The sequence below is a fragment of the Notothenia rossii genome, assembly GCF_949606895.1.
Source record: "Notothenia rossii genome assembly, chromosome: 6".
Classification (NCBI taxonomy): Eukaryota; Metazoa; Chordata; class Actinopteri; order Perciformes; family Nototheniidae; genus Notothenia; species Notothenia rossii.
The window spans coordinates 16,645,557-16,658,205 of record NC_136909.1 but is presented as its reverse complement, the minus strand read 5'-3'; the positions used below and the strand labels follow the sequence as shown (position 1 = coordinate 16,658,205).

General features: G+C 42.9%; 1 protein-coding gene across 9 annotated transcripts in view; it reads left to right on the top strand.

Moving 5' to 3' along the window:
- Positions 1 to 12,649, top strand: part of ncor2 (nuclear receptor corepressor 2) — a 106,372-nt gene that overhangs the window by 62,580 nt on the left and 31,143 nt on the right. For all 9 annotated transcript variants that reach the window (XM_079689425.1, XM_079689421.1, XM_079689422.1 and 6 more), the window contains 9 exons: positions 471 to 537; positions 1,572 to 1,744; positions 2,096 to 2,189; positions 3,866 to 4,044; positions 4,723 to 4,777; positions 4,868 to 4,966; positions 6,774 to 6,940; positions 9,366 to 9,526; positions 10,716 to 10,778. In XM_079689425.1, the coding sequence (XP_079545551.1) occupies positions 471 to 537; positions 1,572 to 1,744; positions 2,096 to 2,189; positions 3,866 to 4,044; positions 4,723 to 4,777; positions 4,868 to 4,966; positions 6,774 to 6,940; positions 9,366 to 9,526; positions 10,716 to 10,778 (1,058 nt within the window). The remainder of the gene's footprint in view (positions 1 to 470; positions 538 to 1,571; positions 1,745 to 2,095; positions 2,190 to 3,865; positions 4,045 to 4,722; positions 4,778 to 4,867; positions 4,967 to 6,773; positions 6,941 to 9,365; positions 9,527 to 10,715; positions 10,779 to 12,649) is intronic.

Below are 12,649 nucleotides of genomic sequence, written 5' to 3'. Positions count from 1 at the left end.
GGGAACGTGACCTTACAACTGACAGATTAAGTGTCAGGAATAAAATTCTGTCTTGCCGCACAGAAAGAGACAAACTGAGTCGCTGCCTGAGGAGATTACTGGCCCTGACCTTTATTCGAGGCAATGTGCTGGCTGTTCCCTGACCAGACAAGTTTTATAAGTTTGGCTCACCTCGCTGTCCTTTCCACCCAGAAGCAAGTTTGGGTTTATCAAGCGGTGGCATACAAGGACAGACATTGTTTGTGTTTGTGTGAGCGCGTGTGTGTGTGTGGGGTTTTTGTTTGTTTATTGGGCATAACATTGCGGCGGAGAAAACACAGAGGGTAGAAAAAAGTGTCACAGAGAATGTTGAGAACATCATATACTTACTACTGTTATTGATGGTTTTTATGAATGTCCTCACCTGGTTCTTTTCCTTTCCATCCATCCACCCCTCTCTTTTTCTCCATGCCTCTTTTCAACCCTCTTAGAAACCAGGCGATGAGAAAGAAGCTCATCTTGTACTTCAAGAGGAGAAATCATGCTCGTAAGCAGTGGGTAAGTAAAGAACTCAACTTGTTTGACTCTCTGTTGGGACTTGGCCCATGACGGATGACTAGTGTGAAACTGGGCCAAATGCTCCTTGAAGTGAGTGTCCATTTTAAGACAAAACAAAGAGGATGTCAGTCCTCTCACTGTGCCCAGGGGAAGCCATTGCTTTGGAAAAACAAAATAAATTCTCTCACACGGTCACCAGAAGAAAAACAAACCCGACTCAAATCTGTTGCATTCCCTGCCAGCCACTTATAATGAGCATTGTACAGCATTAGCATGCGCTCTTGCCTGCCAGTGATCGAGGGAGACTGCGCCAGAGAGCATGACTATAAATAAAGCAGAGATCAATGGGGTGATGCTGGTCAGGCGTCTTCAAAATTAACTGCTCTGAAAGAAAATAGTTAGTGCAAATCAAATGTGCAGCTATCCACAAGTAGGAAATTGTTTTCCAACCACCTCCAACCCAGCAATAACTGTTTTGCAGTTCTACAGTTATTATGTTTTTCTAGTTTATACGAGGACATAAAGGACAGTTAAAATGCAGCACCTGTATCAAAGCCTGAGTTTCCAGTCTTCTCTTGTGTGGGGGAGGGAGCTCCTCATGGGCAGAGTCCCCTAGTGCTTTATGAGCCCTCTGAGGGTCGTGTCTCCTCCGGGTTTAATGGTCTGCTTTATAGCCAGCCTACGAGGAAGCTGGGAAAACGTTGGTCTGCTGTCTGCCAGCGCCGTGGCTCAACGCCAGACTCCCCAAAACACAAAGCCCACTCTGAATTTGTAGAGCTTCACGGTGTGTCAACAAAAAAGGAAATCAGTGAAAAATAATTATTGAAAGATATCAGATTATCTAAAATCTCACTATATGCTTTGGGGGATATCTTGCTTTATCAGTAACTGTTAAACACTCTTTTATTGTAATTCATTTGATGTAATGGTGCATTCATTTAATGTGTTAAGATCAAAGGGAAGACAGAGGAAAATAGTTTTGATGTTTAAGCTGATCTGCAACGGTCTGATATCTTCTTTCTTTGGTGCTTTAGGAACAGAAATTTTGCCAGCGCTATGACCAGCTAATGGAAGCCTGGGAGAAGAAGGTGGATCGCATCGAAAGCAACCCGCGGCGCCGAGCCAAGGAGGGCAAGGTGCGCGAGTACTACGAGAAACAGTTCCCAGAGATCCGCAAGCAGAGAGAGCTACAGGAGCGCATGCAGAGGTAAGGTTATACGATTACTTTATTCAAAACATAATGTACACGCACTGCCAAACCAAGGAAACATAAATAAATAGCTCTACACTGCAGGGCTCAAATGTTCACTTTTGTATCGCACGGTTTGAGCACAACTGCTCTTCATCAGTTATTTGGAGCCCTGCAGTGTTCACGCCATTTCTTTGTTTTTCATTACATCACCACTTTCACAACTTGATGGTTCAACTGTGGGAAATACATTTCATTTCTGGACATGACTTAAGTACTCTGATTTGGTGGCTAGATACTGCTCTCATTATAAACACTTGCTTGTGGGTAGTTTTGAGTGACACGGCTTCTGTGTTTTTCCTTCTGCAGCCGCGTTGGGCAGAGAGGAGGTGGGCTGGCCTCGTCTGCAGCTCGCAGTGAGCATGAGGTCTCCGAGATCATCGATGGAATATCAGAGCATGAGGTTAGCTCTTCTGTTAAAGAGGGTTGTCCCCCTCCACTTCCTCTTTCACAAAACTTAGGGTGTTTTCACACTCTGAAGTTCACGTTTCTATGGTGGCTAGAAGTGTGGTTGTGTTTATTGACACAATTAACTGCTCGCAATTCTACTAGGAATTATTTATATACTGTTAATTTACATATGTGTATATTTAAATGTAATTGAAGGAGCCAGTTTTTTGTAATTGAGGCAAACGCACTATGATTAATTGTATATTTAACTGTAAAGCATGACGATTAGTTGAAATCAAGTAGGCCCACATTAAGTTTATCTTCAACATACAAAAACAAATACACATTACCACTATTTATGAATTATCTATTTTCACTTGCCGTACAATGTAATAAAAAAACAGCATCACAAAGACATAGCCTGCAGAAATGTTACTCGAGCCTTCTGAAATAAATGCAACATGGTTTTGTTTCACGGGCATAGGCCACTTGATATTGGCATACACTGTAATACAACTGTTAGACAGATGCTAAAGTATGTCAATGGAATATTTCTGGTAGGTAGAAAAGTAGCTCCAACCAAAGCTCAAAACTAGCTCTTTAAGGCCACCGCAGCCCAGAGGCAAGCGCAGCTGCTTTCGATTGAAATGCTGCCAAAACTTTGATATTTTGTGGTCTTTTTTTTTACTGCCCGTCTCTACTTTTTTAGATTCTTCCCTCATTTCTCTTCCCTCCTTTTACAACATGCATACTCCACACATGGTGTCAGCTGTTGATGCAACAGTAATAATGGTCCCCGTTCTTGTCAACTGTATAATAATTGTATGATAATTCTCAAACAACATTTAGCTGCTCTAAAAAAGTATCAAGATCAATAGTGTCAATCTTGTATAAGACGGCAATTTCATGTACAGTTTGAGCCCCCTGACAAGTTATATTAATAAAATGGGCTTGACTTGATACAAACATACCAGCCAAATTAATTGAAATGTGTTATTTACATTTCAAAAGCTCTTAAGTTCTCACATTTTATGTCCAGTTAAAATATAATATTTTAGCCAGATTCCTCTTAAAGGCGTAACATTATTTTACTAAAGCTATACAGTGTATAGTTATCTCTACTTTGCATAAAGACACTGAGTGACACCACCTATTGAAAGTCTTTCTTATCATAGATTTTGAAAGTCTACGCAGAAGTCAAATGTTGAATGTGTCTCATACAATGTCTGAAACCGATCTCTGTGTTATGCATAAGTGGTGGAGGGCTGTGCTCTGAGCTCACAGTGCCACAAGTCAACACATTACACTGGTTCCTCTCATGTCAGCCTGCCATTAGGCTAAGGGGTGTGTCCAATTGGGTTCTCTTGTCTCATCTCGAGAAACGCTTTTATACCTTCAAAACAACTCGAGATAGCACAGCACCTTTTCTTTACCTCCATGTTCCTCCTGTACTTAGACATTATCTTATTGTAAACGAAAAAAACGATAGAAAAGTGAGATGTTACATTTGACCTGGAAAATGCCATTAGCTGCTGAGCCAACACGACACCCTAAACTTCCTCTCCTGTCCTCTGAAAACTTGAAGAAAGGGCACGTTTCCCATAGTGCACGTGAATATAAGCACCATGTTGTCAGTCAGTTTCCCTCTGGAGACCAATCCACTCACTTCAGCATTTGTGTGTATGTCAGAACACAGAGAAGCAGATGCGGCAGCTGGCGGTCATCCCCCCCATGCTGTTTGATGCCGAGCAGCAGCGCATCAAGTTCATCAACATGAACGGATTGATGGATGACCCCATGAAGGTGTACAAGGACCGGCAGGTTATGAACATGTGGAGCGAGCAGGAGAAGGACACTTTCAGAGAGAAGTAAGCACATCCCTTCATTCCCTAGTTGGTCAAATATGCGCCTGAAATAGTGTCTGACAGTACTTTTGGGGCATTTGGCACTAAGAATAAAATGTAAGAACATTTTCAGGCTTTTCAAATCCAATATAATCTCTTGGCTCATTTTTCATTTTGCTGACTAAGTGCTCAGGATCGTGTTTTTACAACAAGATTAAGTGTGTCTTGTACTGCACGTGAAATATGTGTGACTGATAAAGGTAAAAGTCAGTAAGTTGTTGGTGAGGAACTCAATCATCACCTTTCGTAAAAATCGAAAGGAGGCGTTGCAAACTGCCAAATCGCAGCAAACCCACACAGTGAAAGCAGTGATTTGAAAGTTCACCCACATGCAAAACAAAGAGCTTCCATTTCTTCTCTCTATCAAATTTGACCCAAAACATACAATAATACATGTAATCGCTAGTGATTGAATATCTTATTCTATGACATTTTTATGTATTAAGTATTACATCCGTTGTAGAGGTAGAGTTCAGCTGAGATCAATGTTTTTGTTTTGGAGGTTTTTTTTCTACGTCAGCGTGTACGTCAACTCCTCTGTTATTCTCTGTGTGTTATTCCCTTATTTTAGAGTGCTTCTGCCAATGATTTTGAATCATTTCATTAGCAGGTTGCGTCAGTGTCTTTGTTATGTTCCCGCAGGTTCATCCAGCATCCCAAAAACTTTGGTCTGATTGCGTCTTTTCTGGAGAGAAAGGTATTTGTTCATTTTTATTTTTGTCTGTTTTTTCTAAGTGTTCCAGTCCTCCCAGGTTATGACTGAAAAACATTTGTTTTCCTGTTTCAGACGGTGGCGGAGTGTGTGCTCTTTTACTACCTGACCAAAAAGAATGAGAACTATAAGAACATAGTGCGGAGGAACTACAGACGCCGAGGAAGAAGCCAGGTATTCTTCCCTTTCAAACTTATACTGAACAACCAGATTTGTTTTATTTAACAAGATATTTCGATTTTTCAGTCGGTCTCCTTTTTTCTATTGCTAGGCAACAAAGAAGTCAGCTGGAGTCACTTAGCTAACCAATACCATTTGCTAGCTGGCGAAAACATTTGTTTTCCATTCAGTCATTACACTCCAGGTCTAATGTTATTCTCTGTTGTCCAACACATTTGGCAGGAGCAACCACTACTCACTTTTCCCATATTGTTCTTGTATACAAAGGATGTAACTTAAGAAAGACTTGCCTGTGATTGTATCCAGTTGGTCAGCACAGATACGTTTTTCTATTTAGAGTTGACCATGTTTTCCCAGAGCATGCAACAGAGTTGAACTTCAGGTATCTGCCACGCAAAAACAACATGCAAACAGAATTTAACTCTTTGAAAGCTACTGAAATTGGATATGGTAGTGCTGCAAATCTGTCCTGTGTGCACTTAATCTCACTAGGCTTTACAGAACAGAGGAGGTCTCTAAACCCCAAATGTCACACAGTTGTGCTGATCAAATGCCACACTTTGCTGAACATCATCATGTCAGCAGTATTTCCACACATTCAGATCGTTTCTATGGCTAATGAGCTCCCTGATATTACTTAGTGTCACATGCTAGCAGTTGAACTTCATGGTGGTGGGCCCTAAGAAAGAAGTGCATTAATTAACTGGCGACCTTTTTCCTGTGGGTACATGGATGGTGTCTTCTCAGCTTTCCTAAAGAAACCTCGCTCATTACCCAGCGGTTTGCTCCACATCTCTTGAATAGCAGCTAGCGCTAATAGCTGGCAGTCACACAGAGAGGTAGCTGCAGAGGGACAGAATGTGCCGTGCTATATGTCAGAGTGAGATGTGTGCAGCTGCTAATAAAGATTGTGTTTGGGTTGTGGAGAGACAAAGAGGATAAGTGAGAGCTTAATGCAAATGTTAATGTTTCTAGCCTACTTAGTTTTTTCCCCACAGTGCTGTAGTGGAGTTGATGCTCAGTTGTCTTTTTTATAATTTCTGTACCAACAGGCAGCAACTGCAAACACATCAAATAGAGTAGAAGCTCTGATGAGTTTAAGTCTGTGTGCTTGGTGAAAATGTGCAGTGTTTCTTTGCTCACATTGCATGCCTGTACTAATCTGAACTCTAACCTTAAAAGCCTAGACAGACAGGAAGTTGGTGAGGAAGTGGTTCTGGGTGCTTAAAGAGCGTATCTTCTGAACTTTCGTATCTTGTTTTGTTTTGTTTTGTCGATGCAGAACTAATAGAATTGTTATTAATCATTATCTACATTTCAGTTGAATCAAGTGTATCAAAGTTGTTGAAATGTGAAGCAAGTCTGTGAAACAAAAAAAAGGAGTCCCTGTCAATGTCTTTTTTTAAACGTTTGATGATTTTGCTAATGCAATAGTGTGGTTTGTTGTTATCTCACCAGAAAAGCTGCCAGACATCACAGCTTCTGCAGCTGTGTGTTTTTAAAAGCACATTTATCTGAATAATGTTTGCGATATAAGACCTGCCACAGGAAGTGCATTCTCACTCAGAAATGAATGTGGGCATATGAAATGAAACTGTCACTTTCTATAATAACAACAGTTACATAGACCAAAAAGGGATGCAAGGAATGCAACTGCCATTTTTCAAGTAAATGCGTCCTAACTTTAAAGTGCATGTGTCAGGAGAGGTCAGGGGGTTTGCTGGTAAGTGTGTGTGTGTCTAGTCACCTGGGATTACCTATGTAACTGAGTTCCTCGTTGTTTCCTTCTCCCTCGACGCAGCACGGCCAGCAGCAGCAGCAGCAGCAGCAACAGCAGCAGCAGCAACAACAGCAACAAGTGCAGCGGGGCATCCAGGAAGAAAAGGAGAAGGAGAAGGAAGAGAAAGAGAAGGAGGGGGAGAGGGATGAAGAAAAAAATGAAGCTGAAGACAAGGAGGATGCAATGAAGTGAGTCACTTTGAATCATATTTGCATCAAACACTTAATGCTAAACACTGTCTAAAGATGAATACTATGAAGCATGTATAATTAGGACTGGACACTCCCCAAGTGTCCCTTTCACACATGCAGCACAGAACAGGAGGTTGTCCGAGTCGCACTTACTAGTTATGCCTTAGCTTTTGTTTTAGGACAGGGTTGTTTGCTGAGTAGAGTGTGCAGGATGCATGGAGCAGATTTAACTGCGATCATGTAGCCTGTTGCAATTTTGTCATAAACAACAGTCTCTTTCCGTTCTTTCAACCATTTTGACATAAACCCTTAGTGACAGAAATGTTCAAATGTCCTCCTCTGGTCAATCATTTCGTTGGGGTCTTTTATTAAAGCATATTCTTCCTTATCCACACATATTTGTTTGCTTTCCGTTTTGCACCAGCTGAATGTAAAACACGATCAACACGGCTCTTACTTGGGAGCCTTTTCAGAATCCCGTTTGATGTCAGTTCTGAATGATTTGGACATTAGCATTCTCACAAACAGCACCTCTTCATGCGTTGCATTTGTAAAAAGGGTTTTTTCCCATTCAATAAAAATGCTCTCTGACAGAGTGGCCCAGTGAAAACATTTTCGCTACGTTGCATGAGCCTGGATCGGCTCAGCTGCAGCAATCTTCTCACTTTTCCTCCGACACACAATTTTTGAATTTTTCCAGGTCAGGCTCCAGCAAATCGAGTGGGAGTACATTTTGGCTAAGGGGGAAAGATCTGGAAATCTAATCAATCTGTAACCCTTGAGCCCAATCCCCCCCCCCCCCCCCTCCTCCTCCAGCCAGACATTCCACCTACAGCGAATTCAAGCGTCCATTCGTTCTCCATATTAAAACAGCTGTTTTCCTGTTTATACTTCCCAATCGGATGCCAAGTGCCATTTAAAAAGATTCTGTGCTTATTTTGTTAGACTGTTTTTTTTTTCAATTTGGAAAAAATAGGCAGTATGATTAACCTCACTCTAAATGTCAATTGTCAGTGTGTAAAGAGTGGCGAGGTTGCAGCGGTGGTAGAGGTGGGGTTCAGGCACAGCGCCAGCAAAGGATGTAAAACAACAGATGGAATATCACTGCTTTCTGTTGCCTGTCGAGTAATCGATGAATACAACACTCTATATCTGTATTAATGCATTATATTATGATGTCAGCTGAGGCTGTACACTACAGTAGTTTCATGTAATAGCAGGTCATATATATTAGCAGTTGTGTCCGACTAGAGGATGATGATGAAGCATTGCCTTCTGCCTCCCTGCTCTGTGGCAGGGCCAGGGGACTCTGTGACTCCCAGCAGCCCCTGCTGCCTGCTGTCCCTGGCACAGCTGGCTCGCCTATATTTAGAGTGCCACCGGCTCCCCTCAGGAAGATTAATGGAGCTGGGGGAAGATGAATGGAGGTGCAGTAAGTTCAAACTCAGTGGCTGTCTTCTGGCATGCCATTGTGCTGACACTCGATAAATTATCTTAGAAAAAATAGGAAGGGAAATCAGTGTCTGTATACACATTTACAGACAAAAGTTTTTGTTTCAGTCTTCAGAATGAACTCTTCACCAAGTAGGGACCAAACCTCTAAAGGGACAAGATGTTGATGGACGTATGTGCGTCTTTCCACACCTTTTTTCTTTTTCAAACTACAATGTATTTTATAGCCTGCAAATAATATTGTTGTGGCACATTTTGTGTTGTTAGGGCTGTTCTTCAGCACATTGGGTTTGAAATGAAATGTTCAAGTGTCAACTCTCCGATTCAATTTAATGATGGTGTGTACATTGACATCAGTTTACTTTTTTCTAACATTACATTGGACATCAAATGATCATTAATGTGTTTCTTTCTGTGCAGTAAGTGACAGTTGTGACACATTGTAATCAGCAGACACTTGGCATTTTCCTTGGTGGTATTTAACCTTGTCTTTACTGCAACACATATTCACTTGTGTTAAGGGCTTTTTGCCTTAGTCTTATCTTCAGTGGTGAAAAACGTCCTCATTGGATTAAAACATTCAGTTCTGTGGCAATTATGTTATCGCTTTGTAATATAGAGACGCGTCCTAAAACCCGCAAGTAAGCTTCTTCGATCATAAATGTAATCAGTAGATTTATGATCAGAAAATTATAAAAGTAGGGTAGACATGTGGAGATTATCCGACTGAACAAAGCGTGATCCGTCTCTTAAATGTGTGTCGACCAAAGACCTTATTTCCAGATATTTTGGAGAAATGGCATTGCTTTTTTGTCGAGGGAACCGGAAGAAGCTTACTTCCGGGTTTTAGGACGCGTCACTTTGACACTCTATAAGGGGGCACCTATATCAGTGACCCACCATGTTGTGAACACTTTCAAACAGCACGTGTTTTCTCTTGTGACCCTGTGTTGACATTTCTCAAACACAGGGACGACACCTCTGGAGAAGATGCAGAGGACAAAGAGCCAACTGTGGCTGTCAAGGGTCGACGCACAGCCAACAGCCAGGGGCGCCGCAAGGGCCGCATCACCCGCTCCATGACCAGCGAAGTGGAGGAGACGACCACACCGCCACTCAACAGTGAGCTGGGTCAGTCTCTGCAGCATTGCAAATGAGTCCCAATTTTCTTCTCTGTTCAGTTTTATTTGAACCATATACTGTAAATATAGAGGTGAAGGTGATAGGGGGAAACATTATGAAATGAATTGTGTCTCAATTTGCAATCAAACCATTGCAATATTCCTGTTAAACACAGAGATGCCTAGAAACCTTTTTTCCTTTTCATTAGGGAAACGTAATTGATAGCTAACTTGTTTAAAACATTAAGATAGCAAGAAGCAATAATGAGGGATACAATCATGTTACTATGAGCTAACAGCTAAGGTTTATTGCTAATTTCACTAGCGTCACTCAAGATGAACTTAGTCACCTTTGATCTAGTTGCTTCCTGTCCCACACCACAAGAGTGCACTGTTGTTCCTTTGGTCCCTTTTCACTTATTCACATTCAGTGTTGCACTTACTTTTTTTGCTCAAGTGCCACTCATAATTGCATAATAAGAAATGATATAAGAAAAAACGTTGAAAATGTGTGCCTACAAGAGATGAAATCCCATCTGTTTGGGAAAGACAAAGTATTCAGTGTGTCAGCAGTGTCCCCCCGCTTAGCTCTTTGTTACCTCGCAGATGGTAAGTCAGCCGTGCACACACTAACACTCTTGCTGCAGGCAATCAGGGGTTTTTGATTCTTCAGCGTTTGTGTATCTATGCTGCAGCACTGGCTTAGTCACGGGGAATCCCCAGGTGATTCAGGCACTAGGGGCTCTCATCAGCAACCCCCCCACCTCTGCCACTGTTTGTTCCCTTGCTGGCAGCAGGGCTGGCCGTCCTGTGCCCTTTACAGGTCCAGCTAGAGGACACAGAAGCCCTGGCTCGCACTCCGCTCTCTGCCGGGCAGGGCCAGGGTCGGCCTGTGCAGGGAAAGAAGCCAGTTGTTATGTCTCTAATCATTAACTGACTGCTCTCCTTAGATTTCCTGCTTCCTCCATCTAAAACAAACACTCCCTAGCGACCCACGCTGCAGTGCTTCACTGGCAGGCAGTACAAACTACCCTGCCCCCCACCCTCTTATTCTGTCTTCTCTAATTTTTCTTTCTCTTTCCTTTACCCTTGTCAGTCACTCCCTAACTGACTTTGTGACAACTGCCCACTCCCCCCCCCCCACCCCCCACCATTGTCCCGCCTTCTCTAACTCGGTGGTTCTCTATTTTTTTTAACAGCCAACTTGGAAATGAATGAGAGCTCTCGCTGGACTGAAGAAGAAATGGAAACCGCCAAAAAAGGTAATACAGTAAACCTTTTCTTAGCCCTGTTAAGAACAACTTAATTCCAGTTGATGTGTATTATAGAGAAACACTAGCAGCGGCTCAAGTACTGTTTCATGTTTTTGAAAGTGTGGAGAGGAGATGCGGCTGTGACTTCCTGTTAGTGAGGCTGCCGCTGCCACGTGCTGCTGGGTTGTGTCTTGGCGTGTATATGTCAGAGTGCCTGTTCTGAGCCTCTTGCTCTTTGGAGCCACTTCCCCTTCTCTCTGGGTCAGTGCTACGTATCTTTTTATCAAGCAGGCTGTAAAGTCTGCCTCTTATCAGCTAGCCCCTGCAAATGCAGCAGTCATTAACTCAGCCTGTTTATTGTCTCTGACTGAAGATTACCAAGAGGTCTGTGGCTTATTCACAGAGGTCACTGACATTCTGCCCATTTTCCTAGCACTGGTGCTCTGTGAGAGTGTGTTTGACTGTTTGTGCGGGCATTCCAGGAGTCTGTTACTGATATACTGATCTGCTTACCTTCAGTCGTTTGTAATGTGTATTACTCTTTGGATATGGTCCAATCTGGTTTTCTTCTGTGTGGATATTTTAATAGTTTACCTGAACATGTAAGGGGTGTTGTCCGCTCAGCTGTGTATTTAAATGCATATTTTCCTAGATGATTGTTTAATGTCTGATCTTAGGTGGCTTTGTACCATCATTGTTTTTACCAGACCTGCCTTCTGTACTTGACTCAACTCAATTTCATGCCAAGGCGGCTGCTTTGTGGCCATTTGAAGATGACATGTCATCTTGCTTTGTGTGACTGTCAGTTCTGCTTCTTGCTAACTTAATCTGTCCTCCCTTGTAATCAACAGTAGATGAAGTGTCTCTTGCAAGGAGCGATCAGCAGCTTGAGTGTGAAATTGAAACCACATTTGGTCATCATTTATCGCATCCGTCTCAAGCTGTGTGTGTGTCTGCTACAATATAGGGTTTGCGTGCATGTTTGTGTGTTGAGGGGTTATTTTGTGATAGCTGGCCTGGCTTGAACACAGTCCTGTGTAGTAATCCTGGTTAATGTCTTCAGTTCCATTCTCCTGCCGTGGGATTAGTGGGGCTCTCCACCCCAGAGGATTAGCCTGGCAGCTTGGTGGTAGCTGGGCTTCTATGAAGGGCTTATGTAACCACAACCACAGAGCCACAGCTACAGACCTGAGGGCCCAAGAGGAGGAGCTGCTCTTGCCGTTTTCCTCAGTTCCAACATCAACCCCCACACCTGCCAAAAGGGATTCCCCTTCCAAGATCACAACCATACCCCTCCCATTTCCTTATAGTATTAAATAAGATTGTCAAGGTGCTTGACATGTATATGTTTTTAAAGAGGCTTAGGTGTCTTGATGCTAATGTGTTCATCCCCTCGAGCTAAACAGATCTGAATAATGGCATTTATAGTGCCTGGCAGGACGTTGGCATTCCAGCATGGCAGCACCAGCCAGCCCTGCCTTCGAGGATAGCACGGCCACACTCATGGATAGATCACTCTTGTCTTCAATGCTCATAAAGACTGCTACCTCATACAAGCGTCTGCCAGAATTCAGCCTAGTAAAGCCTCTCTCTCAGACCCAGCACTTCTTCCTGCCTGTGTGTGTGCAAGACCTGCAGCAAAAGGTTGTGTCTGTGTGCACTTGGTCCATCTTGTGTGTGTGTGTGTGTTTGCATGTGCACCCTCCTTGGCTGCCGTTTATGTAAGTGCACTAATCTGGCAGGCTTTGCTTGGGTGCAGGCAGCTGGATAATGGCCCCTGCTCTGCTTTGCTGGAAGAACCCATTTAAAGGAGCAGCAGGTAGAGAATGGCATATTACTTTTCTTCTGTATTCCTCCTCCACGGTTGCTCTATCTCCGCC